This window comes from Pelecanus crispus, chromosome 27, assembly GCF_030463565.1.
Source record: "Pelecanus crispus isolate bPelCri1 chromosome 27, bPelCri1.pri, whole genome shotgun sequence".
Lineage (NCBI taxonomy): Eukaryota > Metazoa > Chordata > Aves > Pelecaniformes > Pelecanidae > Pelecanus > Pelecanus crispus.
In genome coordinates this window covers 1507272-1532438 of record NC_134669.1, presented here as the reverse complement: position 1 = coordinate 1532438, position 25167 = coordinate 1507272, and the positions used below count along the sequence as shown (strand labels likewise).

Genomic DNA, 25167 nt, shown 5'->3' with positions numbered 1-25167 from the left:
TTGCGAAGCCCGCAAGGCTGGGCTCGCCGGCGCGGTCTCGGTTCGTTAGCGAGGGCTTTGCTCCGGGTGACCTGCCCTGAGCGAGCGCGCGCGGCTGCCTGTACCTAACCCTAATTTCCCTTTTCTCTGCCCTGTTCGGCGGGGCTCTTCCAGGAGCCGCGGCAGCTCCGGCTGAGACCAGCTCTCCGGCGACCGGACCCCTCTCCCGACGCCTGCTGTGAAGATGTCGACTCCGGATCCTCCGATGGGAGGAACGCCTCGCCCGGGGCCCTCGCCGGGGCCGGGCCCGTCTCCGGGGGCCATGCTGGGACCCAGCCCGGGACCCTCTCCCGGCTCCGCACACAGCATGATGGGACCCAGCCCCGGGCCGCCCTCAGCGGGACACCCGCTGCCGCCCCAGGGGCCGGGGGGCTACGCTCAGGACAACATGCATCAGATGCACAAGGTGAGGGGGCAGCTTCCGAGGCTGCCACCGGGCAGCGCCAAAAAAAAATAATAGGTGCTGCTTCGGTAGGACGAGGAGGAATGGGTTCGGTAGCTCAGTTTTCCTGTTAAATTATTTTTTTTTGCATGCTCACGCGTCGTTTTTTCTCTTTGGACGGGAAGGCTGAGAAGTTAACAGTTTATTTCAGCGTTGAGTTTCCGCGTTTTGCTTTCTGCGAATATCAGAGCATCGTACCCGTCGCTTCAGGATTGCGAGTGGGGGCTGAGGAGTTGAATTCCTCAGTAAGGAAGGGGAGTGAAACGTCTAATAAAGGTTTCTCTCGTTGGGAATTTGGAGCTCAGGGAAAAGAAGCCTCCCTTCTCCCTTTCCGCTTCTACCATCAGAGCGCTTGGGGGTTTTTGTTTTATTTTGTCATCTAACCCCCCTTTTTCTCAGCTTTTTTCGATCATCTTCAGCTGAAAGACCCGGGGAAAAACCACACGGGCAAAGCATTTAAGCAATTTCAGGCCCCTCTCCGCGTCCCCTCGTGCTCGTTCCCTTCCCCGCCGTTCAACGCGGGCAGTTCGCGGTGACGTACGGCGTTTCGCCAGCGAACGCGTTTCCATTTTCCGGGGGTTGTTGGTAGCGCCCGGCCGCGCACGCCGAATCCTTCGTGCCGTGGGAGCACGTCTCGCCTCGGCGCGGCCGCCCCTGCTTGGCTGTCGGCGATTGCCGGGAACGGCTGAGTCTTTGGAGTGGATTTTGGGAATGTCGCTTTTCTCCCGCAGCCCATGGACTCCATGCATGAGAAGGGAATAACCGACGATCCTCGCTACAGCCAGATGAAAGGGATGGGAATACGGCCCGGCGGGCACGCGGGAATGGGTCCTCCTCCGAGCCCGATGGACCAACACTCTCAAGGTTGGTTTCTTGAAGAAAAATAAATGTTATTTTTGTGGGGATGGGGCTGTGGATCGGTCTGGAGCTCCCAGAGCATCTGTGGCTCCTTGCTTCCCTCTTCTGTCGGCACGTAGGCGGGGTGCCCGTTAGGACAGTCATAAAAACGAGGAAAGAATCGCATGAGAACGTCAGACCGGGAGAAGGACCGTCTGTCCCTCCTCGCGTCCCGGTTTCTGTGCCAAGATCGGTGCGGCGGCGTACGCCGAGCGCGCCGTTCCCGTCCAGGAGCTTTGCTTGCTTTAAATCCTTGATTTTGGGAAGGATTTAGCACTGCGGGGGTTTCCAGGTTTAGAGCAGGTGCAGGCTGCGCTGGGGAGGAGACGTTTTCCGTAGCGTTCGGGGGGTTTTTTAACTCTTGACTGAGTCTTGCCATCCCCGTCGCTGCGAGCGCTTTGCTCCCGTCTCGCTGGCTCTCTCCCTCCAGGTTACCCTTCTCCGCTCGGCGGCTCCGAGCACGCCTCGAGTCCGGTTCCGGCTAACGGTCCGTCCTCTGGCCCTCAGATGTCCTCGGGCCCCGGAGGAGTCCCCTTGGATGGCACTGACCCCCAAGCGCTGGGGCAGCAGAACCGGGGCCCGACCCCTTTTAACCAGAACCAGCTGCACCAGCTGAGAGCTCAGATCATGGCCTACAAGATGCTGGCCAGGGGCCAGCCTCTCCCCGACCACCTCCAAATGGCGGTGCAGGGGAAGCGACCCATGCCTGGAATGCAGCAGCAAATGCCGACACTACCTCCGCCCTCCGTGTCCGGGACAGGACCAGTGCAAGGACCAGTGCAAGGGCCTGGACCGGGACCGACACCTCCAAACTATAACAGACCTCACGGTGAGCGCCGCTCCTTCGCCGGCTCGGGCAGGGACCGGCCTTTCTGGCGGGGAGGGTGTTTTACGCTGGTTTGGCACTGTTTGACCCTCACCGCTGCCCTGCTGCCTGCCCCGTCTGGGTTTTCCGTTTGCACGTCTCCTAGCCCGTCCGATTCACAGCCGCTAGTTTTCCAGGGGCTGGGACTTGAGATTCATCCCACCCAGCTGCTGTTGAAGAGGCGGGGAGACTCCTCCGGGCAGTTTGGGGTGCGGGAGGGCTGATTTCATCCCCCTGGCGCCATCTCTGCTGGGCAGGGGGGCAAGCCTGGGGGTTATGTGCTTGCAAAAACCGCGTCAGGGGAGGTTTAGATTTGGATGTTGGGAAAAATGTCCTCACGGAAAGAGCGGTCAAGCGTTGGAGGGGGCTGCCCAGAGAGGTGGGGGAGTCCCCAGCCCTGGAGGGGTTCAAAAACCGGGCAGAGGTGGCACTGGGGGCCATGGTTTAGTGGCCATGGGGTGTTGGGGTGACGTTGGGCTGATGATCTGAGAGCTCCTGTCCAACCTTAGCCATTCCTGGTCTGACTTCATGGAAAAATGATCCAAGCCAGGAACATGAAATTATGGCTCTGCCCTTAAGTGGTTTGGTGGTGGGCTTGGCAGTGTCAGGTCAATGGTTGGACTGGGTGATCTTCAAGGGCTTTGCCAACCTCAACGATTCCATGATTCAATGATTCCTGGTTTGACTTTCATGAAAAAATAACGCAGCCACCAAGCCAGGAAACATGAAATTAATTATCACTGGGCCCTTAATTGGTTCGGTGGTGGACACAGTAGGGTCAGGTCAATGGTTGGACTGGGTGATCTTCAAGGTCTTTGCCAACCTCAACGATTCCATGATTCCTGGTTTAACTTTCATGAAAAAATAATGCAGCCACCAAGCCAGGAAACATGAAATTCATTATCACTGGCCCCTTAATTGGTTCGGTGGTGGCCTTGGCAGTGTCAGGTCAATGGTTGGACTGGGAGATCCTCAAGGTCTTTGCCAAACTCAACGATTCCATGATTCGATGATTCCTGGTTTGACTTTCATGAAAAAATAATGCAGCCACCAAGCCAGGAAACTTGAAATTCATTATCACTGGGCCCTTAATTGGTTCGGTGGTGGACACAGTAGGGTCAGGTCAATGGTTGGACTGGGTGATCTTCAAGCTCTTTGCCAACCTCAACGATTCCGTGATTCTGTGAAAAGGTGTACGTGCTGGTCAGGCTCTCCTAAGTGGGAGGATAAACTTTGCTCCTGGTAAAAGCACGCAAAGATCAACATCTTCATGTGGCTTTTTTCTTCTTTTTTTTTTTTTTTTTTTTTTTTTTTTTTTTCTCTCCCCTTTCTGCCTTTTATTTGGCCCTTCTGCAGGTATAGGAGGGCCTAACATGCCCCCTCCCGGACCCTCAGGAGTTCCCCCAGGAATGCCTGGGCAACCCCCCGGCGGCCCCCCCAAGCCCTGGCCGGAAGGTGAGCCCCGGGGCTCGCTGGCAGCAAACCTGCCTCAAACCGCGGCATGGAACCGGGAGCCCGTTAGGGGCTGGCGGTTAACGAAGCGATGCGCCGGGGCGGGATCGGGGAGCCCGCCGTCGGTCCTCCGTGCTGCCGCGGTGGAAGGAGCTTGGGGATTCCCGGTTAAAATTCCTGGAAACGGCGACTGAGCTCTCTGAGGAGCTGGCTTAATCAGCGTGTTCTTCGCTCGGGCTTTATGAGGCTCCGTGCGTGCTTTCTGAGCCGGCCGTTCAAAGTTTAACGGCCTCATCTCGGGGAGCGAGGCCGTTGGGGTTGATTTGCCGCTAAATTTACGGCACGGCAGAGAGGTGGTGGCTTCCGGCGAGGGGGAAGCAGATGAGCCGTGCCACAGCCGGGCTTCGCGTACGCGGAGCTGCTTCCCTCCGCGCAGGGAGGGAACTCGGGGTATCTTTTCCTCGCCGCTTTCTTGACGGCGCTCCGGTTTGTTTTTCTGCAGGGCCGATGGCAAATGCTGCAGCCCCCACTAGCACACCTCAGAAACTGATTCCTCCCCAGCCCACCGGCCGGCCCTCGCCAGCCCCGCCGGCGGTGCCCCCCGCGGCGTCGCCCGTGATGCCGCCCCAGACGCAGTCTCCCGGGCAGCCGGCCCAGCCGGCCCCCATGGTGCAGCTCCACCAGAAGCAGAACCGCATCACGCCCATCCAGAAACCCCGAGGACTCGACCCGGTGGAAATCCTGCAGGAGAGGGAGTACAGGTAGGGGCTACGCCGCGCCTCGGGTTACGGGCTCTGGAGCGGCTCGCTCTTCGCTTTCCTCGCGCCACCGGTACTTTTGTCCTCTTGAGGCTTGCCTTAACGATTCCCCGTCCTGTTTTACCTCTTGTTAACATGCGGCGTGCCAGGAATGTGAAATTATCACTCGACCCTTAATTGGTTTAGTGGTGGACTTGGTGGTGTCAGGTCAATGGTTGGACTGGATGATCTTCAAGGTCTTTGCCAACCTCAACGATTCCATGATTCCATGATTCCTGGTTTGACTTTTGTGAAAAAATAACGCAGCCACCAAGCCAGGAAACATGAAATTAATTATCACTGGGCCCTTAACTGGTTCGGTGGTGGACACGGTAGTGTCAGGTTAATGGTTGGACTGGGCGATCTTCAAGGTCTTTGCCAACATCAACGATTCCATGATTCGATGATTCCATGATTCCTCGTTTGACTTTCATGAAAAAATAATGCAGCCACCAAGCCAGGAACATGAAATTAATTGTCACTGGGCCCTTAATTGGTTCAGTGGTGGCCTTGGCAGTGTCAGGTCAATGGTTGGACTGGGTGATCTTCAAGGTCTTTGCCAACCTCAACGATTCCATGATTCAGTGATTCCTGGTTTGACTTTCGTGAAAAAATAACGCAGCCACCAAGCCAGGAACATGAAATTAATTATTAATTATCACTGGGCCCTTAATTGGTTCGGTGGTGGGCTTGGCAGTGTCAGGTCAATGGTTGGACTGGATGATCTTCAAGGTCTTTGCCAACCTCAACGATTCCATGATTCAGTGATTCCTGGTTTGACTTTCGTGAAAAAATAACGCAGCCACCAAGCCAGGAACATGAAATTAATTATTAATTATCACTGGGCCCTTAATTGGTTCGGTGGTGGGCTTGGCAGTGTCAGGTCAATGGTTGGACTGGATGATCTTCAAGGTCTTTGCCAACCTCAACGATTCCATGATTCAGTGATTCCTGGTTTGACTTTCGTGAAAAAATAATGCAGCCACCAAGCCAGGAAACATGAAATTAATTATTAACTGTCACTGGGCCCTTAACTGGTTTGGTGGTGGACACGGCAGTGTCAGGTCAATGGTTGGACTGGATGATCTTCAAGGTCTTTGCCAACCTCAACGATTCCGTGATTGTATGAAAAGGTGTACGTGCTGGTCAGGCTCTCCTAAGTGGGAGGATAAACTTTGCTCCTGGTAAAAGCACGCAAAGATCAACATCTTCAAATGATTCGATGATTCTGTGATCCGGAGGAACAAAGGGGTGTACGTTTTCCTTGGAGCTTCTCAAGGCACCTCCCGAAATCTCATCCCTCCTGCTTGCCAGGGACTGTCACCGCTGACGTTTTATTAGAGGCCGCGGGTGGTCCGGGGCGGGGGGCGTCTCTGCTGCGCCAGTTGATTAATACAGAGCGAAAACGCTGGATGCCGAGCGGCCGCCCAGCTGCCAAGAGCCCCCATCGCGCTTGAGCTCCTCCGCAAATCGGAGCCGCGCTTGGTAGCTTCTCCTCCGGAGAGGAGCGCATGGGAATTCGCTGTGCTGGTCCCTGCCCGCGGTGAAATTCCGTCTCCTTCCTCTACAGGCTGCAGGCTCGCATCGCTCACAGAATCCAGGAGCTGGAAAACCTTCCTGGCTCCCTGGCTGGTGACCTGAGAACCAAAGCTACCATTGAACTTAAAGCACTAAGGCTGCTTAATTTTCAGCGACAGGTAAGCGGTCTGTCAGAGGAAATCTCGTTTCTTAACTCGCCGTGCGTGGGGGCTGCGGGTGGCACGAAACCCGCGCTATTGTAACATTTTGCGGCATCGCCTGTGGAATTAATTCCCCTTTTTTTTGTTGTTTTTGTTTTTTTCTAATCTGAATCTCTCCAAAAGCTGCGTCAGGAGGTCGTGGTGTGCATGAGGCGAGACACGGCCTTGGAAACGGCCCTGAACGCCAAGGCGTACAAGCGCAGCAAGCGGCAGTCCCTGCGCGAGGCTCGCATCACCGAGAAGCTGGAGAAGCAGCAGAAGATTGAGCAAGAACGGAAACGCAGGCAGAAGCACCAGGTCGGCCGCGACGTGCTGCGCCTGCCGGTTTCAGGGGCACCGGGGGAACTGGGTGGCTGGAGTTGGCTGGGCTGAACGTTTTTTCGGGAATTCCCTTTTTTTTGGGGATTAGAGAAAGATGCTCTTTGGCTGAGATGGTCGTTGTTTGGACGAGATGGTCGTTGTAGGTCCCTTCCAACCAGAATATTCTATTCCATTAAATAGGAGAGAGGTCAATCTCACGTAGCTTCTGGCGTTAGATGTATTAACTTAGCAGGACGCCTACGTGCATGAGTCCTGACGCTGCCTGTTTGTCTCCTTTCCCCCGCAGGAATACCTCAATAGCATTCTCCAGCACGCTAAAGATTTCAAGGAATACCATCGCTCCGTCACAGGCAAAATTCAAAAGCTGACCAAGGCGGTGGCTACTTACCACGCCAACACGGAGCGCGAGCAGAAGAAGGAAAACGAGAGGATCGAGAAGGAGAGAATGCGCCGTTTGATGGTAAGCAGCGGCGCGGGGAGCGGTCTGGGCGCGCGGTGAGCCGTTGCGCGCTCGGGGTGCGCACGGAGGGCTCGTCTCGCTTAGCGGGGCGTTAACGATCCTCCTTCCCGTAGGCTGAAGATGAGGAGGGGTACCGCAAGCTCATCGATCAGAAGAAGGACAAGCGCTTGGCCTACCTGCTGCAGCAGACGGACGAGTACGTAGCCAACCTGACGGAGCTGGTGCGGCAGCACAAAGCCGCGCAGGTGGCCAAGGAGAAGAAGAAGAAAAAGAAAAAGAAGGTGCGTTGAAAGCGAAGCTCCGCCGGGAGCTGGAATAACGTCTTCGCGGCGGCGCCGATTTTTGTCGTTTCCTTCGGCGCTGGGTCGCTAACAACCGTCTTCCTCCTCTTTCAGAAGGCAGAGAACGCGGAAGGGCAGACTCCGGCGATCGGACCAGATGGCGAAGTAAGCCGAATAATCTTATTTCACGCCGTGCCAAGTAGGGTAGGAAACGTCAGCCGCGCGCTGAAAAGGCCCGTTACAATCCTCCCCGCTGCAAGGCCGCCGGCGGCGATGAGATCTAACGCAGCGGGCGGCTAAATTGAGACTTCCTAAAATAGAGCTTAGACCAGGATGGAAAGACGGATCTCTCTGCCCATCCTCGACGGGAATAGTTTTCTCAGGCAGGCTCTAGACCTGCCGCAGGGGAGGGCGGTTCAGCGTTTGGGACAGCTGGGAGCTTGGATCCTCCCCAGCACTTCTCTTGGAGCTTGGGTGGGTCGGTCGGGTTGGGATTCGTGTCGCCTACGAGGGATTTGTAACTCGGCGCCTGCGAGCGGCCCCGGCGATGCGCCGGGATCAGCCCCGCGCGTTGAACGTCGTGTGCTCGGCACTTTGCAAAACCCCTCGCGAGCAGAAGAGCTTTTGAGTGATATTTCAAATTAATTGTTCCTGTATGAGCGAAGTTTGGCATCTGAACGTGCCTTCCCACACGCAGGCTGGTAATTTCTACGTCGATTTTTCGAAGCAAAACGTTAAATCTCGTCAGCTTTCGAGCTTTGCCTGTCCTCTGGTGACGTGGTATTGACTTGGTAATTGGAGTTAACCATTGACTTGGTAATGTTAGGTTAATGGTTGGACTGGATGATCTTAAAGGTCTTTGCCAAGCTAAACGATTCGATGATTCGATGGTATTCAAAGCCGTCGGCCATTTCGTTCTTCCCAGTGGTTGCGGCGGTCCCGGGCTGGGTTTGGTCGAAGCGGTAGACGTTGATGTAAATGCAAGCTCTGTTTCGAGGCAGAAAAATGAAAATACTGACCCGCAGCTTGACTTTGATTCCTCAGCCGCTGGACGAGACGAGCCAGATGAGCGACCTCCCTGTCAAAGTGATCCACGTGGAGAGCGGCAAGATCCTCACCGGCACCGATGCCCCGAAGGCGGGGCAGCTGGAAGCTTGGCTGGAGATGAACCCTGGGTAAGTCGCGGGGGGACGACGACGGGAGATTGCCTCCGACGGGAGATTGCCTCCGACGGGAGATTGCCTCCGCGCCTCTGACCCGCGGCGCACCGGAGCTCGACGGGGCACGGGGAGCTCCGGCCGTGCGCTGGGATTGCGCCTGTAGCGATGCTGTTTCGGCGGCGGAGGGGGAGGCCGGGGTCGATGTTCAGCACGGGGAGGAAAGCGCTTGGCCTGGGCCCAAGCCTTGGGAAGCGCAGGGAGCGCAGCGGGGCTGCGGATCGGGGAGGAAAGATTTCATCAGCCTCCCTCTACGCAGCCGCGAAAATTCTGTGGGAAAAGCTTGCCGGAGGCTTGGTGGGTGGTCCCGGCTGCGGGCGCTCGGGCTCGTACGCTTTCCCCAGGGTGCGTGTGAAAGCTTGAGCTAAGCGAGGGGAAAAATAAATGAATAAGCATTTTATTAAAAAAAAAAACAAAAAAACCCCCACTAACACTGATAACAAAATGGGAGTTTTAACGCAAGGGTTTCTAGAACCGTGCTGATCGCATGCTGCGTGCAGAGTGCTGTCGGTAGCAGATTTGCAATTAAATATTAATATTTCTATTTAATTAGATATGAAGTAGCTCCAAGATCTGACAGTGAAGAAAGTGGGTCAGAAGAGGAGGAGGAGGTAAGGAGAAATCCCGCCAGTCTCCCTTACGCTTTCGTATTTTAAGTATTTCTGAGAGAACAGGAGACGGCCATACGTGCCGCACGAAGCTCATCTCGAGAATTACTTTTCGCAGCCCAGATCTGTGCCGGTCAGCTCAGATATTTAGAATAAAACAAAAAAACCCGCGTAAAGAAAGCGAGGGGCAGCGAGGAGATGGCGCGCTCGGTTCGGTACCTGCCCGGTTTTCTTCCCAAATATTTCTCGCGTCATCCTTTGGACATTCAGAAGCAAAGGGCGTGAGGCTGCTGCTGATTAGCCCCTGTCTTCGTTAGCGGCCGCGCCCGTGCGGGCAGAGTCTGGCTCCGGGAGCTCCAGGGGCGGCGAGTGCGTCGCCGGGGTTTTTCCAAGCTTGTACGCGGTGGTTTTCCGCAGGCTGGGTCGCTCCCGAGCGCGGCTGAGCAGGTTTTGCAGCCGTTGCCGTTGTATAAAGGAGAATTAAGCGGCTTTGTGCTCAGGAGGGTGTGCTTTGTGTCTCCTGGCAGGAGGAGGAAGAGGAGCAACCACAACCTGCTCAGCCTGCCCTGCCTGTGGAGGAGAAGAAAAAGATCCCCGATCCAGACAGCGACGACGTCTCAGAAGTGGATGCCAGGCACATTATCGAGTGAGCCCTGCCTCTTAACCTCCTCTCGTGGCGGGCCGTCTCCCGTTTCGGGGTCGCTTTTGTGAACCTCGCGTGCTTTTGTGTCAACGCAGCGAAATTCGGTGGGCGGCGTTCGCTCCGCTCCCGGTTTTTGAGAGCGGTCTTTCCAAAATGCGACCTAATTTGGCACCTATTGGGGAAAACCAACCGCCCTGGGACTGATGGGGCTGCCCAGGGGATTCTTGACCCGCATCTCCAAAGGGATCATCTTTCTTATCTCCATTTTTTTTCCCCGGGACTGATGGGGCTGCCCAGGGGATTCTTGACCCGCATCTCCAAAGGGATCATCTTTCTTATCTCCATTTTTTTTTCCCCGGGACTGATGGGGCTGCCCAGGGGATTCTTGACCTGCATCTCCAAAGGGATCATCTTTCTTATCTCCATTTTTTTTTTTTCCCCATTTCTCCCCCCGCCCCAGGAATGCTAAGCAAGATGTGGATGATGAATACGGGGTGTCTCAAGCTCTGGCAAGGGGCCTGCAGTCGTACTATGCCGTGGCCCACGCTGTCACCGAGAGGGTGGACAAGCAGTCCACGCTGATGGTCAACGGGGTCCTCAAGCAGTACCAGGTGAGCGCCTGCCACGCCGTACGGCCGTGCCGTTACGCGTCCACGCGGCTTCTGGCGGCGCCGCCGGCAGGTTTCGGCGGGAGGCACCGGGATTTGGGCTGTGCCCAGGCAGTCCTGGTAGCAAAAAAAAAAAAACCGGGAGCTGAGGGCAGAGCCGGCGCGTCTGGCTGGTGCGAGGTAACGAGCCGGGCTCGCTCGCTGCTTGAAACAAAGAGCGTCGGTTCTCCGCGCGCGTCCGTGGTCCTGAGCGGAGAGGAATGCGTTAATGCCAGCGGCTGGCTTTAAATAATTAACGTGAGCGCTTCAGTAGCGTCTAGGGAGTTCATCTCCATAATGCATGAGACGGGGGGCGGAGCGCGCAGGTCGTTAGCGCATCCGATGCGCGCCCGCTCTGTCTGCAGGCTCGTTTTCGGGTTTCGTCATCCCTCCTTTTTCCCCCCTAGATCAAAGGTTTGGAGTGGCTGGTGTCCTTGTACAACAACAACCTGAACGGCATCCTGGCAGATGAAATGGGTCTGGGCAAAACCATCCAGACCATCGCTTTAATCACATACCTCATGGAGCACAAACGGATCAACGGACCCTTCCTCATTATAGTACCTCTCTCGTAAGTGCCGTGCCTTAATCCCGCACAGAAAACGCGTGGCCTGCCGGCGGCAGCTCCGGGCCTCCGCAGTGCGATTCCTCGTTGCGCAAGAGCCGGTTTTACCGTTTCTCTTTCTTTTTCTTCCCCAGAACTCTGTCGAATTGGGCGTATGAGTTTGACAAATGGGCTCCTTCTGTGGTGAAGGTCTCGTACAAGGCAAGTACCAGCGTTATTTTCACACGCGCTTACCGGGCTCCTTCGGCTGCTCGTTTCGTCAGGATTCCTTGGATGCCAGTTTGCCTTTTCCTCCTTCCAGTCTAACAATATTTCTATTATCCCAAGGAAGCTGGGATGCTTCCTGGCGCTAAATCAATGAAATCCGCATTTGTTTATCATTCCTTCAACGGCAGAAGGAATCCAGCTGCTACCGTCCGCACAAATGTTCTTGCTGCCTTTCTGTAACTGGGACAATTGTTCCGTGCGGATAATAACTACTCCCACCGCCTCTCCTGGAAATCACGTTCTGGTTTAACATTTCCGTTTGCCGTTCCTTCTCCAGGGCTCTCCCGCAGCAAGACGGGCGTTCGTACCTCAGCTCCGAAGTGGGAAATTCAACGTCTTGCTCACTACTTACGAATATATCATCAAAGATAAGCACATCCTGGCCAAGGTGAGTCCTGCCAGCGGCAGGCAACAGCAGCTCCCCGCTCCGTGTTATTCGGGCTGTGGCAGGAGGATCGCCCGTCCTCGCTGCGCTCGTGGGCGCCGCGCAGGCGTCACCGAGACCGTCCCTGTCAGAAAAATCCTGCCCTCTTTAGGGAGATTTCTACCTCTGGAGCCTCCCGTCGTCCCGTGGCAGGAGGCGAGGAGCTGCTGCTTACCCTCAGCAGCCAGAACTGATGGAGCATTCTCGTTATTTTTGGCTGCATATCCTGTGATACAGCAAATATTTTTTTTTCCCCTTTTAATAAGGCAATTCATAGGACAATGAACGTTTTTTAGAACCCCTACAAGACCGTCACTGCCCTTCTGCCCTAGCTGAGCAGTGGAGGGTTTTTCCCGTACTGAGCCGGCAGCCAGAGGGTAAAGATCAAATGTTGAGGCTTCCCCTGGGCTGGAAAAGTTGTGCCGCTTCAAAAGCAGGCAGACAACACGCCAGGTCAAAACCCCGGCTTTAACGGGCTTAATCTTGCTCAGAATCAGTTCTGCGGCGCCGCTCACCTCGGTGACGGGGGTCTGCCCGGATCGTAAGATGCGCTGAAGCCGACGTGCCTTACTTCGGCGAGGCTTCGAAGGGAACGGTCTTCTCCCTTGGCGCTGCGGAGAGTTACACGCAGTTTGATTCGTTAATGGCCAAAAATCTCAAGAAGCACCGAAATTCCCCAAAGCTGGCGTCAGTCTGTCAGCTATTTGGCAGTAGCTTTCTTCCTTTTTTTCCCCCCCGCCTCCTTCCGCGTCCGTCTCTGAGCCGGAGACGCGAAGCGCTCCTGACGGGAGCAGTTCCCAGCAGCTTAGGAGAGGTTGGAGTGGGTTTCCGCGATCCCGGCCGGCTCGGATCTCTCCTGGACGCCTCCGGAGGCCCAGGCCTGCCGAAGGCTGGCGGTGGGATTCTCCAGCCGTAGCTGCGGCGGAGAGATCCGCCGTCCCTTGCCCACACCTTCCCCCTTCCCGCAGATCCGCTGGAAGTACATGATCGTGGACGAGGGCCACAGAATGAAGAACCACCACTGCAAGCTCACCCAGGTCCTCAACACGCACTACGTGGCCCCGCGCCGTTTGCTGCTGACGGGAACCCCGCTGCAGAACAAGCTGCCGGAGCTCTGGGCCCTGCTTAATTTCCTCCTGCCAACCATCTTCAAGAGCTGTAGCACGTTCGAGCAGTGGTTCAACGCTCCTTTCGCCATGACGGGGGAAAAGGTACGGCAGGGAGGCGGGGGGGCGGCCGTGGCAGCGGCGAGGGGCCGGGGCTGCCGTCAGCCGCCGGGCGTTTTGGGTAGCTTCTGTTTGTAAACACTCAGGGGAAAAAAAAAAAACCTCTCTTAATTTCCGCTCGTGAGGTGCAGAGCGCCGTCCTGTAAAATGTGATTTCTTTGGGGTGGGTTTTACTGGAAGACTGGAATATACGGAGCGTTAATTGAGTCCTGGAAACGAGCGTAGGTGAACGCTTCTCCCGACGCCGAGATATCCGAGCGCTGGTGGGAGAAGCCGGCTGGGCTCTCGCTGGTGCGGTTCTCAAACGGTGAAGCTGCTGCGGGTGCCCTTGCTAATGGCTTTGGAGCTGTTTGAAGCGACTCCTGTGGAATCGCGGCAGCTGAGGTTTTGCGGAGCAGGTTATCGGGCAGCCGGGGGAAGAGAAGCGAGCCTGAAATTAAAAAAAAAAATCAGTGCAGAAGCCTCACGTTGCGGTGATTCCATCAAAGAGGCTTTCGCTGCCCCGGTTCCGTGGTGCGCAGAGCGATGCGTCGCCGTGCTTTACCCTGACCCCGGCGATCTCGCCGCCGTCGAGGGGTGCGAGGAAGGGAAATTCCGGGCGTCCTCGCGTGACCGTTCCCTTTGCTGGTGACGCAGGTGGACCTGAACGAAGAAGAAACCATCCTGATCATTCGGCGTTTGCACAAAGTGCTGCGCCCCTTCCTGCTGCGGAGGCTGAAGAAGGAAGTAGAAGCGCAGCTGCCTGAAAAGGTAACAGCCGGGAGAAACTGTCCCGCTCTTCCCCGGCCTCGGGGGGTGTCCGTAGCTTTATTCCGCTCCATAAAGAGGTGGCTGGGTCTCCCCGGGCTTTTAGAAGAGGATGAATTTGTGCCGCGCTCCGGCAGGATCCAGCGTCTCGGGGGTTTTGGAGGTGCTCGCCTCGGGAATTAACCTCTCCTCGGTCCTTGCAGGTGGAGTACGTGATCAAGTGTGACATGTCTGCGCTGCAGAGGGTCCTCTACAGGCACATGCAGGCCAAGGGGGTGCTCCTCACCGACGGCTCCGAGAAGGACAAAAAGGTCTGGCCACCAAAGTCCCTGCTTTTGGCGGATCGCTCTGCTCTCCGAGCGGGGCTGCAGGCTCCTCCGGGGATGGGGGTGTCTGTCTGTCCCCGGTCGCTGGCTCAACAGAGTAAAAAAAAAAAAACCCTTTTTATAAACCGAACGAGAGGTCCTGGAGGGACGGGGTCAGGGCGGTGGCTGTCGCCCCGCTCGGGCGGACGGGCTGCCGCAGGGTCCCGGGTTGAGCTCGGCGCGGCGCGGTGAGCCGTGAGGATTGCGCTGGGCGCGAGCCGTGAGGATTCCGCTGGGCGTAATCCCGCGGCTGCCAGGAAACCCACGGAGGCCGCCGACTTGCTTTTCAAAGTGATCAGAAAGTCAAACGGCAATTAATTCCTGGGGGGGGGGGGGGGGGGGGGGCGGATTAAAAAGACGCTTTGGTCTGAACTAAACGCTGGAGGTGAAAAATTCCGTATTCCTCAGCTCCGCTGTCCCCAAAAGCAGCTGGCTCTTCAGCAGCCTTTGCTCCTAAGATTCCTCAAGGTGACTTCAGCGTCTCCCTTAAAACCTTGAACTTGCCCCTCGCTAGCGCGTGCCTCCGGCTAGAGCTGGGCAGCGCTGAAGCCTCGGGGGCTGCGAGCCCCCATTTGAATACTCCCAGAATATTGAAGACCTGGCTAGCTCTCGCCAGTCGGTAAACTTAATTTCACGTTTCGACTTTCCCCGTCTCATTTGCGCAGGGTAAAGGCGGTACGAAAACCTTAATGAACACGATCATGCAGCTGCGGAAGATCTGTAACCACCCCTACATGTTTCAGCACATAGAGGTAACGTGGGCTCAGGGCTGGCGATCGCGGCGCGCTCCGGAAACTTGGAAAAGTGTTTCGTCCCCCTCTTAAACGGAGATAAACCCAACGGCTGTTGTCGTGGCTGCGGTGCGGCGCGAGCATTGACAACCCGGCTGCTTGGCCAGCCAAGCCGGCAGCCCGCGGCGCCCCGCTGATGCGGTTTCCTTCGAAACGCTGCTTTTTGCCACCCAAACCGGTCTGAAATCTGTCCCGAGTGAGCAAACGCTCCGCAGCGGCAGCAGGACGTCGCTGCCTGACGCCGGGCAGGGCTTTTAAAAATCGCCCCGTTCCCGCGCCCGCTCCCCGAGGCGCTGGGGGAGCGCGGCCCCTGCCGTCCTCCCTGCCTGGCCCCCAGGGCCGCTCCTCTTTTAGGCCGATTCCGGGACTTTGTGGGATCGATTTCTTCATTATCGTTATTTATTATTTGTGCACGAGGGCAGCCGCTGACGTTCGTTTCTCTTTTCTGATCGCAGGAATCCTTTTCCGAGCACTTGGGGTTCACGGGAGGTATCGTGCAAGGGTAAGTCGGGCGTTTTAGAGTTACGGCAAGCAGGGATATTTGCGTCTTTTCCTCGGGAAGGGGCTTATCGGCGCGTGGCAAACGCGCCGGCGATACCGCCGAGAGCGCGGACCATCCTCACGTGAGGGAGACGCTGCGTTTTCGGCATCGAATCCTGATTTCCCTCTTCTCTCCCCTCCCAGGCTGGATTTGTACCGTGCCTCAGGCAAATTTGAGCTCCTCGACAGAATTCTCCCCAAACTGCGAGCCACCAACCATAAGGTGCTGCTCTTCTGCCAGATGACCTCCCTCATGACCATCATGGAAGATTATTTTGCTTACCGCGGATTCAAATACCTCAGGCTGGACGGTGAGTGCCTCTGACGCGCGGGGACGGCAGCCACCCCTCTGTTACTCACGGCTCGTGGTGAGGATAAACGCCTCGCGTGGGGCCGAGCAGCGAGGTAAGCTCCTACGGCTTCGCCGACCCGGCGTCTCTCACAAGGGGAAGTACGTCTGAAACAAGCAGCACGTCGCAAAGCAATTAACCCCGCTTGCAGGATGCAGATTAAAGCAATGAACCTCGCAGGGTGAAAGACGTCGAGCGCAGCCTTTGACTTCACACATTATCATCGGCTGCTGCTTCAGTTTCCCCTTTTAAATCCGTTTTTAAATGCTGCTTCAGTTGCAGTTTTCATTTTTAAATTCAGCCAATCTATTATTTAATTCTGGAACCCCGAAGGATGCCGTTGAGGGCCAGGTGGCCTGTAACGTTACTAAAATAACGTAAATACGAATTACGGCGTTGGATTCCGGGTTTGAGTCGGAAGGCGTGCAGCTTAGCTTGTGCGCAGATCTAACCTGGTGGAAAAGGAAAGTCGGTTCGCCGCTTGCGGCTGGAATAAACCTGTAAAGGTTTATTATTTGTTATTTAAACCTTTAATAAAGGTTTAAAGGCTGCCTGTAAAGGTGCCCGCTGAGGTCTGTGCAGACCCAAACCCTCTTTGCCAGCGAAGCGCGGCGCTAACTCAAGAACTGACCTTCCCAGCGAAGCATTAAGCTACCCAGACGGCGAGGTGCAGTACGAGACCGCAGCAGTTATTTAAACCCAGGTTTCTCCCTTCCCCTCCGTCTCTCGGAGCCGTTTGCTCCTTCGGTCGCGACATTAACGACTTGCAGCGCGGGACGGGCGCTAACGCGGCGGCGTGCTCGCAGCCGGCGCCTCGCCCGGCTCTTGCCGCTCAGAGCCGGGCTGTACCTCGCCGCCGAGCGGGGAGAGTCGCCGGCCCGTGGCGCGGCCGGTGCCGAGGCATTTACACGCCGCCAGCGGCTCGCTGGGAAGCGGGGCGAGCACCCCCGGCTCTCCCCGGGCCGGCGCGGAGCCCTTGTGCGGTTTACGGAGCCGCGTTTCTCCAAAGAGAGCGGAAGGAGGACGGTTTTGGGGGAGGACGGGCTGGCGGAGACCCTCGCGTATCGCTGAGCCTGGTCTCCTGCTGCCGCCAACCTCGCGTCACGACCCCGGCCTCAAACGTACCAAACGCCGCCTTAAAGCCAGCCGCGTTCCCGGTACCGCTGTCCTGAGCTCTGCCGATCCGCCGGCGGCCAGCCCAGACGCCAAGTCGGGCCGGCAGCACCCGCCCGCCTGAGCCATCCCCCTCTTTTCGGCCCTTTCTCTCGAGTCTTTCTACCGAAAGCAGCCGCACACCCCGCCCCGGTCCTGCCGCGCCGTCCTTTCACAGGGCGCGCACCCCGCCGGGCTCTTCCCTTCCCCGCCGGAGCCCGGCGTTCCTGGCCACCGGCGCGGTGCCTGCAAGCACCCCGCTACCCCAAGCGCCTCGTCCGAGCTGCCGCGCTCCCGCCGAACGCCGCGGAGCCCCCTCGCCCCGCCGGATCTCGTGACCGTCGCCTGCGCGGAGCCCCGGGCAGGAGTAACCCTTCCTCTCTGTTTTTAGGAACCACTAAAGCGGAAGACCGGGGCATGTTGTTAAAGACTTTCAATGAGCCAGGCTCCGAGTACTTCATTTTTTTGCTGAGCACTCGGGCCGGCGGGCTGGGTCTGAACCTCCAGTCTGCCGATACTGTGATTATCTTTGACAGCGACTGGAACCCTCACCAGGTAAAAAACAAACCGACCAACCAAACCAAAACCACCAACCAACCAAAAAACCAAACAAACCAAAAAAAAAAAAAAAAAGCGAGCAAAAATAGATGGAGAAGACGGCTCCGTCCGCGCCATCTCCCTCGCGTGCCTAGAAGAGCGCCGCGCTCGCTCTCAAGCGTTCGCACCTCTCCGAGACGCGCAGCCGGTGCTGGCAGTCCAGCCCGACGACGAAGACCCTCCGCCCAAACGCTGCCGTGTCCGTCTGTCTGGCTGCCGCCGCGGTATCATAGCCGCGTCCCCGGGACGAAAGCCAGCAGCGTGGTCTTGCGCAAGAACCCGGGCGTTTGCCCTCCCGGCTGCGAGCGGGGCTCGGTTCTGGCGGGTGAGGCAGGCTGGAGGAAAAGCCGGGAGTCTCACGTGGCTGCAGCTAAACGAATCGTTGCGCTGGCAGTAAACCTTTAAAGATTATCTCTGCCAGCAGCTGAGGTCAGAGCGCCCTTCCTCCTCCCAGCACGAGTCAAGGCGTTGAAACTCTGCCGTCCTCCGAGCCCGGTGCTGGCGGAGACCCGCAGGCGCGCTCCCGGTGACGGCCGGCCCGCCAGAGGCAGAGAGCCGTCCCCAAATTCTGCCTGCGGTTGCCCGCGTGGTCTTTTTTTTTTTATTATTATTATTATTATTTTTTCCCCCACGTGCGCTGGGTCTCCTAAGGAGCGAGCAGCCAGCAGTACCGATCGTTCCCGTTAACCGAATTCCCTGCGAGCGTACCGTGGTCCTCGGGGATCGCTGAGAGCGTTCAGGGTGCAGCCCGCGTCTCCCACGAGGCGTTTTAGAGGATAAAAGCGTGTTTTATCTCGGCGGGAGCTGGCTGTAAATCCCTCGGCAAACGATGCGCGCTTCCCCGGCAGGACCTGCAGGCGCAAGACCGAGCGCACCGCATCGGGCAGCAGAACGAAGTGCGCGTTCTCCGGCTCTGCACCGTCAACAGCGTGGAGGAGAAGATCCTTGCCGCCGCCAAATACAAGCTGAATGTTGATCAGAAGGTTATCCAAGCCGGCATGTTTGACCAGAAGTCCTCGAGCCACGAGCGAAGAGCCTTCCTCCAGGCTATCTTGGAGCACGAGGAGCAGGACGAGGTAAGGGGCAGCGCAGGCAGCTTCCTCCTACTCCAGAGCGCGAATGGCGAACGTGTGGCTGGCTTTGCTCCACTGCTCTGTGCGTCCTCGAGGCCAAGGGCGTGGGGGCTAGAAGGAAAAAAAGGAGCATGAACACTTGTTTCTATTTGAAGTGAATTTTTAGCGTCGGTGAAAGGTGCCGGATTGACAGCCCTGGAGACTGAAGTCCTCTATTTATCCACAGAACAGATACAGCGCGGGCAGCGGCAGTGGCAGTGCAAGCTTCCCCCACACTGCCTCAACCCTGTGCCTGAACGCTGAGTTGGAGGAACCACCTCTAAAGGTGAGAGGGGTTGTTCAGTCTCCACGCCCATTCAATCCTCGGCCTTGCTGCTGAGAACTGCCAACGCACGTGCCAGCTCTGACGGTGAATCTTTGCACCGTGGATAACCTGTCCGCTAGAAACTGGACTGAGGCCACCCAAAAACACATCTTTCACGGGCAACCGAACAAGCGTCGGATGGTAACGATGTTCGGTGCTGTGCTCCGAGCGGACGAACTGCCGCGCCGCCTTCTCTCGCCATTGAATCGGGGATTTTTAAAAATCTTGCAGGAAGAAGACGAAGTTCCCGACGACGAAACGGTCAACCAGATGATTGCGCGGCACGAAGAGGAGTTTGACCTTTTCATGGTGAGCATGGCACAGGCTGCGGAGGAGGAGTGGTGCCCGCTGTTCTTCCGAGTAGCAGCTAAAACGGTCTCTCTAACAGAAATCAGCTGAGAGTGCTTAACGAAGCCGTGACTCGTTCAACAGGTAAAACAAAACAGTAGAGCAGGGGCTCAAAGTCAGGACGTTCCCAGCTCCGGTAAGGGACGAGCTTGCGGGGAGCCGGAGGAGAGGGGCCGAGCCTTCCCGCTGCGGGAAGGAGGAGATGGGGCCCGCGGGCGCGTGCCCCTGTGCCAGAACCCCTGTCCCCGAGCAAAAAAAAAAAAAAAAAACCCCAAAATTGCTCCCTTTCCCCGCCCAAAATTGCTCCGGCCCCAGAAAGCTGTTGGAGGTGGGACGCAAGGAGCGTTTAAAATGGAGGAAAGGAGACCGCCGAACTCCGAGCCTCCTCCTCCTCCTCCTCGGAGGATTCGCGGGCTCGCGCGCGGCGCCGGTTCGCTTAAACCGTTCACGACAAACGGGACGGCGGTGCGAGGCCGGGTGTCTCTCGCCCGGAGCTCGCATCCGCCCGAAATCGCGGCCCCCGTCAGCTCGGCCGGCGCGCGCTTAAACTTCTGTGCCCGGCGCGCCGGCCCACGGCCCTCAAAGGGCTTCGGTAGCCGCAGCTTTGCCTGGAAAAGGCTGGCGGGGAGAGGAGAGCTCCCCGGCCGTGGCGGAGCAGCCGGCTTAACGAGACCCCGCCGCTCCGCTTGCCGGCGACCGCGCCGCGTTGGTTTTTCCCCTGTTTGCAACCGGCAGGCTTTGTTTTACGCAGCCTCTACCGAGCTGCAAGGAAGCCGCCGGCTACCGAAACGCCTCCGGCTCTTGGCGCGGTTCCTCCGGCCACGCGCGCCGGCCTGTTGCCGCCGCGGCCCTGTGCCGGCCCGGCTCTCCCCGAGCCCCGTCCTCCGGCCTTCTCGAGGCCGCGCCGTTCCTGCGGCACCCCGTGCTTTCCCCGAGGACGCCCCGAGGCGTTAGGGACGTAGCGGCCGCTCCCCGCCGTGGCTTTGCCGGCAGCCCCACAGCCAAACCTTCCTCTTCTTGCAGCGCATGGACCTGGACCGCAGGCGGGAGGAGGCGCGGAACCCCAAGCGCAAACCGCGCCTGATGGAGGAGGATGAGCTGCCGTCTTGGATCATCAAGGATGATGCCGAGGTGGAGAGGTTGACGTGTGAGGAGGAGGAGGAAAAGATGTTTGGGCGAGGCTCGCGGCACCGTAAGGAGGTGGACTACAGCGACTCGCTGACGGAAAAGCAGTGGCTCAAGGTATACATGGTACAGCATCGTTCTCCAATGGCCTTCTCAAACCTCCTCTTCAGCGCTCGGGTCCCCGGGGCCGCCGTTAGAGCCGCGCCGCGCCGCAGAGCTCTCCAAAGCGGCTCCGATTCCACCCCGAAGCCGGCCGCGAGCCTCCCCCGACCCCAAGGCGTCCCGGCACGAGCCCGCGCCGTAGCCGAGGGGTTGCTCTTAGCGGACTCTGAACGTCCGCATCCGCCGCTGCCAGGCGTGGTTGCGAGCAGGAGGAGGAAAATGCAACGCTAATTACATTGAGGCCAGCGTAGCGAGCTCCCTGGGCTGTTGATGTTACGCCCGGTCTCTCCGGGGCCTCGGTTGCTCCCCGTCCCGCAGTCACCGGCTCGGCGAGCGACCTTCGTGGTCGCCCCAAAGCCGTCCCCGCGGCTGAGCCCTCAGACGGGGCCCTACAGAGCCTCCGTTCCCAGGAACCGAACCCTGCGTGGCATCGCCGGCCTGTTGGGGTTTGGCAGCGTAGCGTTGCCGTGGGCTCGCGGCACGGGGGGAAGCCCCGGGAGCGGCGGAGGTGGGTTAAGGGAGTCCTGGCTGAGCGGGCGGCGCTGGTGGGGGACGTCCCCCGGCACGCCGAAGCCCGTGCTAGCGGATCCCGTGTTGCTCCCCTGGGCAGGCGATCGAGGAGGGAACGCTGGAGGAGATCGAGGAGGAGGTACGCCAGAAAAAATCCTCCCGTAAACGCAAGCGGGACACGGACGTCGGCTCCGCCACTCCCACCACCAGCACCCGCAGCCGGGATAAGGACGATGATAGCAAAAAGCAGAAGAAGCGCGGCAGGCCGCCGGCGGAGAAACTCTCCCCAAACCCTCCCAACCTCACCAAAAAAATGAAGAAGATCGTGGACGCCGTCATCAAGTATAAGGACAGGTAAGAGAAGCGGGGGCGGGCACCCAGCGCCGGCTGCGCTCTCCTAACGAGAGCCCGAACCCCGGCCAGGGAGCCGGCAGCGCCGCCGGTTCGATCCCGGCGGCTCTCGGGTGGCCGCCGACCCGCGCTCGGCTCCCGGGGGCGGCCGAGATTTTCGCGGAGCGCCGGGAAGATCGGAGGGGCCGAGTGCCACGTGCGCGTCTGGCTGGCGGCTTCGTCTAGCGGGACGGGAACGAGGGATTAATTAATTTGGCTGCGGAGGGCAGTTCCGCCGCCGTCTCGGGTGAACCGAGGCCTGGCTCGTGGCCGGTGGCTGCAAGCTCACCCCGGCCATTTCACGGCAGCCGTCCCGGCACGGTCGCTGTTGGCCGGTCCCGCGGGTCGCAGTCCGCTCGGGGCTGTTCCGTCCGGTGCTGCCGGGCGTTCCCGGCGCCGCCTTTTGCCCTTGGGGCATCCGTGGCGTGGCGCTCGGCGCTTCGCGTGGAGGAGCGGCTGTTTAAATCCCTCGGACCCCTCGGGGAGGCTCCGGGCTCCTCTCCGCTGCCGGGGGACGCGCGCACATTCTCCCTGTGCCGGCGCTGCCGAGGAGGAGGAGGGACGGGACGGGTGGGAGCAGCTTTGCCGCAGCTCTGTCCGGCGCCGCAGCCGGTTGCCGGGCGCTCGCCGTTGACGGGCGTTTTCTCTTTGTAGTAGTAGTGGACGGCAGCTCAGTGAAGTCTTCATCCAGCTGCCTTCCCGCAAGGAGCTGCCGGAATACTACGAGCTCATCCGCAAGCCCGTCGACTTCAAGAAAATCAAGGTAACGCCGCTGCCGTCGTCGCATCCGTCCCGCTTCACCACGCCGGCGCGGTCGGCCGTGCCGGCGGTCGTGGACGTCACCGCCCGGCTAACGAGTGCGGCCGCAGCCTGACTCGTCCCTTCTCTTCCCCGCAGGAGCGCATCCGTAACCACAAATACCGGAGCCTGAACGACCTGGAGAAGGATGTCATGCTGCTGTGCCAGAATGCCCAGACCTTCAACCTCGAGGGCTCTCTGGTAAGGCGCGGCGCAGCGTGGCGCGAGCCCCGGCGATGCCGGGCAGGCGATGCCGTGCCGGCAACGCTCGCTGCCCGCTCCTTCCCCCCCCGCTCACCCCGGCGCTGTCCGTCCGTCCCCAGATCTACGAGGACTCCATCGTCCTGCAGTCCGTCTTCACCAGCGTGAGGCAGAAAATTGAGAAGGAGGAGGAGAGCGAAGGTGAGGACAGCGAGGAGGAGGAGGAAGGAGAAGAGGAAGGATCCGAATCCGAGTGTGAGTACTCTGCCGGGGATGGGCGGGGGGCTCGGTCGCGGCGTTGGGGAGCTCGGTCGCGGCGTGGGGGGCTGCGGAGCCCGGGCCTCCCCCCTCCCGTGGGGCAGGGCCGGCGGCGTGGCTGGGGGAAGCGCACGCTGCCCGCGCCCCTGCCCCGGGGACAGCGGGGACGCCGGGGGGAGCGGGCGCGGGTTTTGGGGTGGGGGGGGGGGGTGGGGGGTTCCTCGGCCCCGTGCGAAGCGGGACGGGCGCGGGGCGGGCATCGGGGAGACCCCCGGCGTGGGGCGTGCGGCTGGGCCCCCCGCTCACCCTCCTGCCCCCCCCGCAGCTCGCTCCGTCAAGGTGAAGATCAAGCTGGGGCGGAAGGAGAAGGCGCAGGACCGGCTGAAGGGCCGCCGGCGCACCAGCCGCGGCTCCCGCGCCAAGCCCGTGGTGAGCGACGACGACAGCGAGGAGGAGCAGGAGGAGGTGAGCCCGGGGCGCAGCCCCCCAAATCCCTCCTGCCCCCCAAATCCCTTCCCTTCCTCCTCCTGCCCCCCAACTCCCTTCCTCCTCCTGCCCCCCAACTCCCTTCCTCCTCCTGCCCCCCAACTCCCTTCCTCCTCCTGCCCCCCAACTCCCTTCCTCCTCCTGCCCCCCAAATCCCTTCCTCCTCCTGCCCCCCAACTCCCTTCCTCCTCCTGCCCCCCAAATCCCTCCCTCCTGCCCCCCACATCCCTTCCTCATGGACCCCAAACCCCACATCCCTTCCTCCCTCTGCCCCCCAAATCCCTTTCCTTCCTCCTCCCACCCCCCAACTCCCTCCTGCCCCCCCCAACTCCTTTCCTCCTGCCCCCCAAATCCTTTCCCTTCCTCCTCCTGCCCCCCAACTTCTTTCCTCCTGCCCCCCAACTCCCTTCCCTTCCTTCTCCTGTCCCCCAAATCCCTTCCCTTCCTTCTCCTGCCCCCCAAATCCCTTCCTCACGGACCCCAAACCCCACATCCCTTCCTCCCTCTGCCCCCCAAATCCCTTTCCTTCCTCCTCCCACCCCCCAACTCCCTCCTGCCCCCCAAATCCTTTCCCTTCCTCCTCCTGCCCCCCAACTCCCTTCCTTCTCCTGCCCCCCAAATCCCTCCCTCCTGCCCCCCACATCCCTTCCTCACGGACCCCAAACCCCACATCCCTTCCTCCCTCTGCCCCCCAAATCCCTTTCCTTCCTCCTCCCACCCCCCAACTCCCTACTGCCCCCCAAATCCTTTCCCCCAACTCCCTCCTGCCCCCCAACTCCTTTCCTCCTGCCCCCAAATCCTTTCCCTTCCTCCTCCTGCCCCCCAACTTCTTTCCTCCTGCCCCCCAACTCCCTTCCCTTCCTTCTCCTGCCCCCCAAATCCCTTCCTCACGGACCCCAAACCCCACATCCCTTCCTCCCTCTGCCCCCCAAATCCCTTTCCTTCCTCCTCCCGCCCCCCAACTCCCTCCTGCCCCCAACTCCCTTCCCTTCCTCCTCCTGCTCCCCAAAATCCCTTTCCTTCCTTCTCCTGCCCCCAACTCCCTTCCACCCCCCAAATTCCTTCCCTTCCTCGTCCTGCCCCCCAGATCCTTTCCCTTCTTCCTCCTGCTCCCCAAAATCCCTTTCCTTCCTCCTCCGCCCCCCAACTCCCTTCCGCCCCCCAACTCCCTTCCCTTCCTCCTCCTGCCCCCCAAATCCTTTCCCTTCTTTCCTCCTGCCCCCCAACTTCTTTCCTCCTGCCCCCCAACTCCCTTCCTTCTCCTGCCCCCCAACTCCCTTCCTTCTCCTGCCCCCCAACTCCCTTCCTCACGGACCCCAAACCCCACATCCCTTCCTCCCTCTGCCCCCCAACTCCCTCCTGCCCCCCAAATCCTTTCCCCCAAATCCCTCCTGCCCCCCAACTCCTTTCCTCCTGCCCCCCGACTTCTTTCCTTCTCCTGCCCCCCAACTCCCTTCCTCACAGACCCCAAACCCCACATCCCTTCCTCCCTCTGCCCCCCAAATCCATTTCCTTCCTCTTCCCACCCCCCAACTCCCTCCTGCCCCCCAAATCCTTTCCCTTCCTCCTCCTGCCCCCCAACTTCTTTCCTCCTGCCCCCCAACTCCCTTCCCTTCCTCCTCCTGCCCCCCAACTCCCTTCCTCACGGACCCCAAACCCCACATCCCTTCCTCCCTCTACCCCCCAAATCCCTTTCCTTCCTCCTCCCACCCCCCAAATCCTTTCCCTTCCTCCTCCTGCTCCCCGAAATCCCTTTCCTTCCTTCTGCCCCCCCAGATCAACTCCCTTCTAACTCCCTTCTGCCCCCCAAATTCCTTCCCTTCCTCCTTCTGCCCCCCAGATCCTTTCCTCCTGCCCCCCAACTCCCTTCCCTTCCTCCTCCTGCCCCCCCAACTCCTTTCCTCCTGCCCCCCAACTCCCTTCCGCCCCCCCAAATTCCTTCCCTTCCGCCCCCTCCTCAGCCCTGACCTCTCCTCCCTCCTTGCAGGATCGCTCCGGCAGCGGCACCGAAGAAGACTAA

General features: G+C 59.2%; 1 protein-coding gene across 7 annotated transcripts; it reads left to right on the top strand.

The window, feature by feature from the left end:
- Window positions 1–223: 223 nt before the first annotated feature.
- On the top strand, window positions 224–25167 carry SMARCA4 (SWI/SNF related BAF chromatin remodeling complex subunit ATPase 4). Of its 7 annotated transcripts, none has more exons than XM_075725256.1 (34): window positions 224–445; window positions 1213–1345; window positions 1809–2207; window positions 3600–3698; window positions 4198–4456; window positions 6063–6189; window positions 6355–6528; window positions 6839–7012; window positions 7126–7293; window positions 7408–7458; window positions 8338–8468; window positions 9064–9121; window positions 9646–9764; window positions 10222–10372; window positions 10816–10979; window positions 11108–11174; window positions 11518–11628; window positions 12633–12875; window positions 13527–13640; window positions 13841–13948; window positions 14668–14754; window positions 15249–15295; window positions 15478–15644; window positions 17227–17390; window positions 18281–18508; window positions 18732–18830; window positions 19101–19178; window positions 20241–20459; window positions 21115–21368; window positions 22059–22167; window positions 22302–22403; window positions 22526–22658; window positions 22987–23126; window positions 25135–25167. In XM_075725256.1, exons 1-34 carry the CDS (start codon window positions 224–226, stop codon window positions 25165–25167), a joined length of 4932 nt encoding a protein of 1643 aa, XP_075581371.1. The 7 variants fall into 7 exon arrangements, with proteins under 7 accessions (XP_075581371.1, XP_075581370.1, XP_075581374.1 ...); XM_075725255.1 differs by having other exon boundaries at window positions 20241–20519; window positions 21088–21368; XM_075725259.1 differs by lacking the exon at window positions 18732–18830 and having other exon boundaries at window positions 22062–22167.

Coding starts and splice junctions, on each gene's coding strand:
- SMARCA4 (XM_075725255.1), top strand. CDS start 224: ATGTCGACTCCGGATCCTCCGATGGGAGGAACGCCTCGCCCGGGGCCC. Junction 8,469..9,063: donor TGGCTGGAGATGAACCCTGG/GTAAGTCGCGGG, acceptor CTATTTAATTAG/ATATGAAGTAGCTCCAAGAT. Junction 22,659..22,986: donor GGAAGGATCCGAATCCGAGT/GTGAGTACTCTG, acceptor CCCCCCCCGCAG/CTCGCTCCGTCAAGGTGAAG.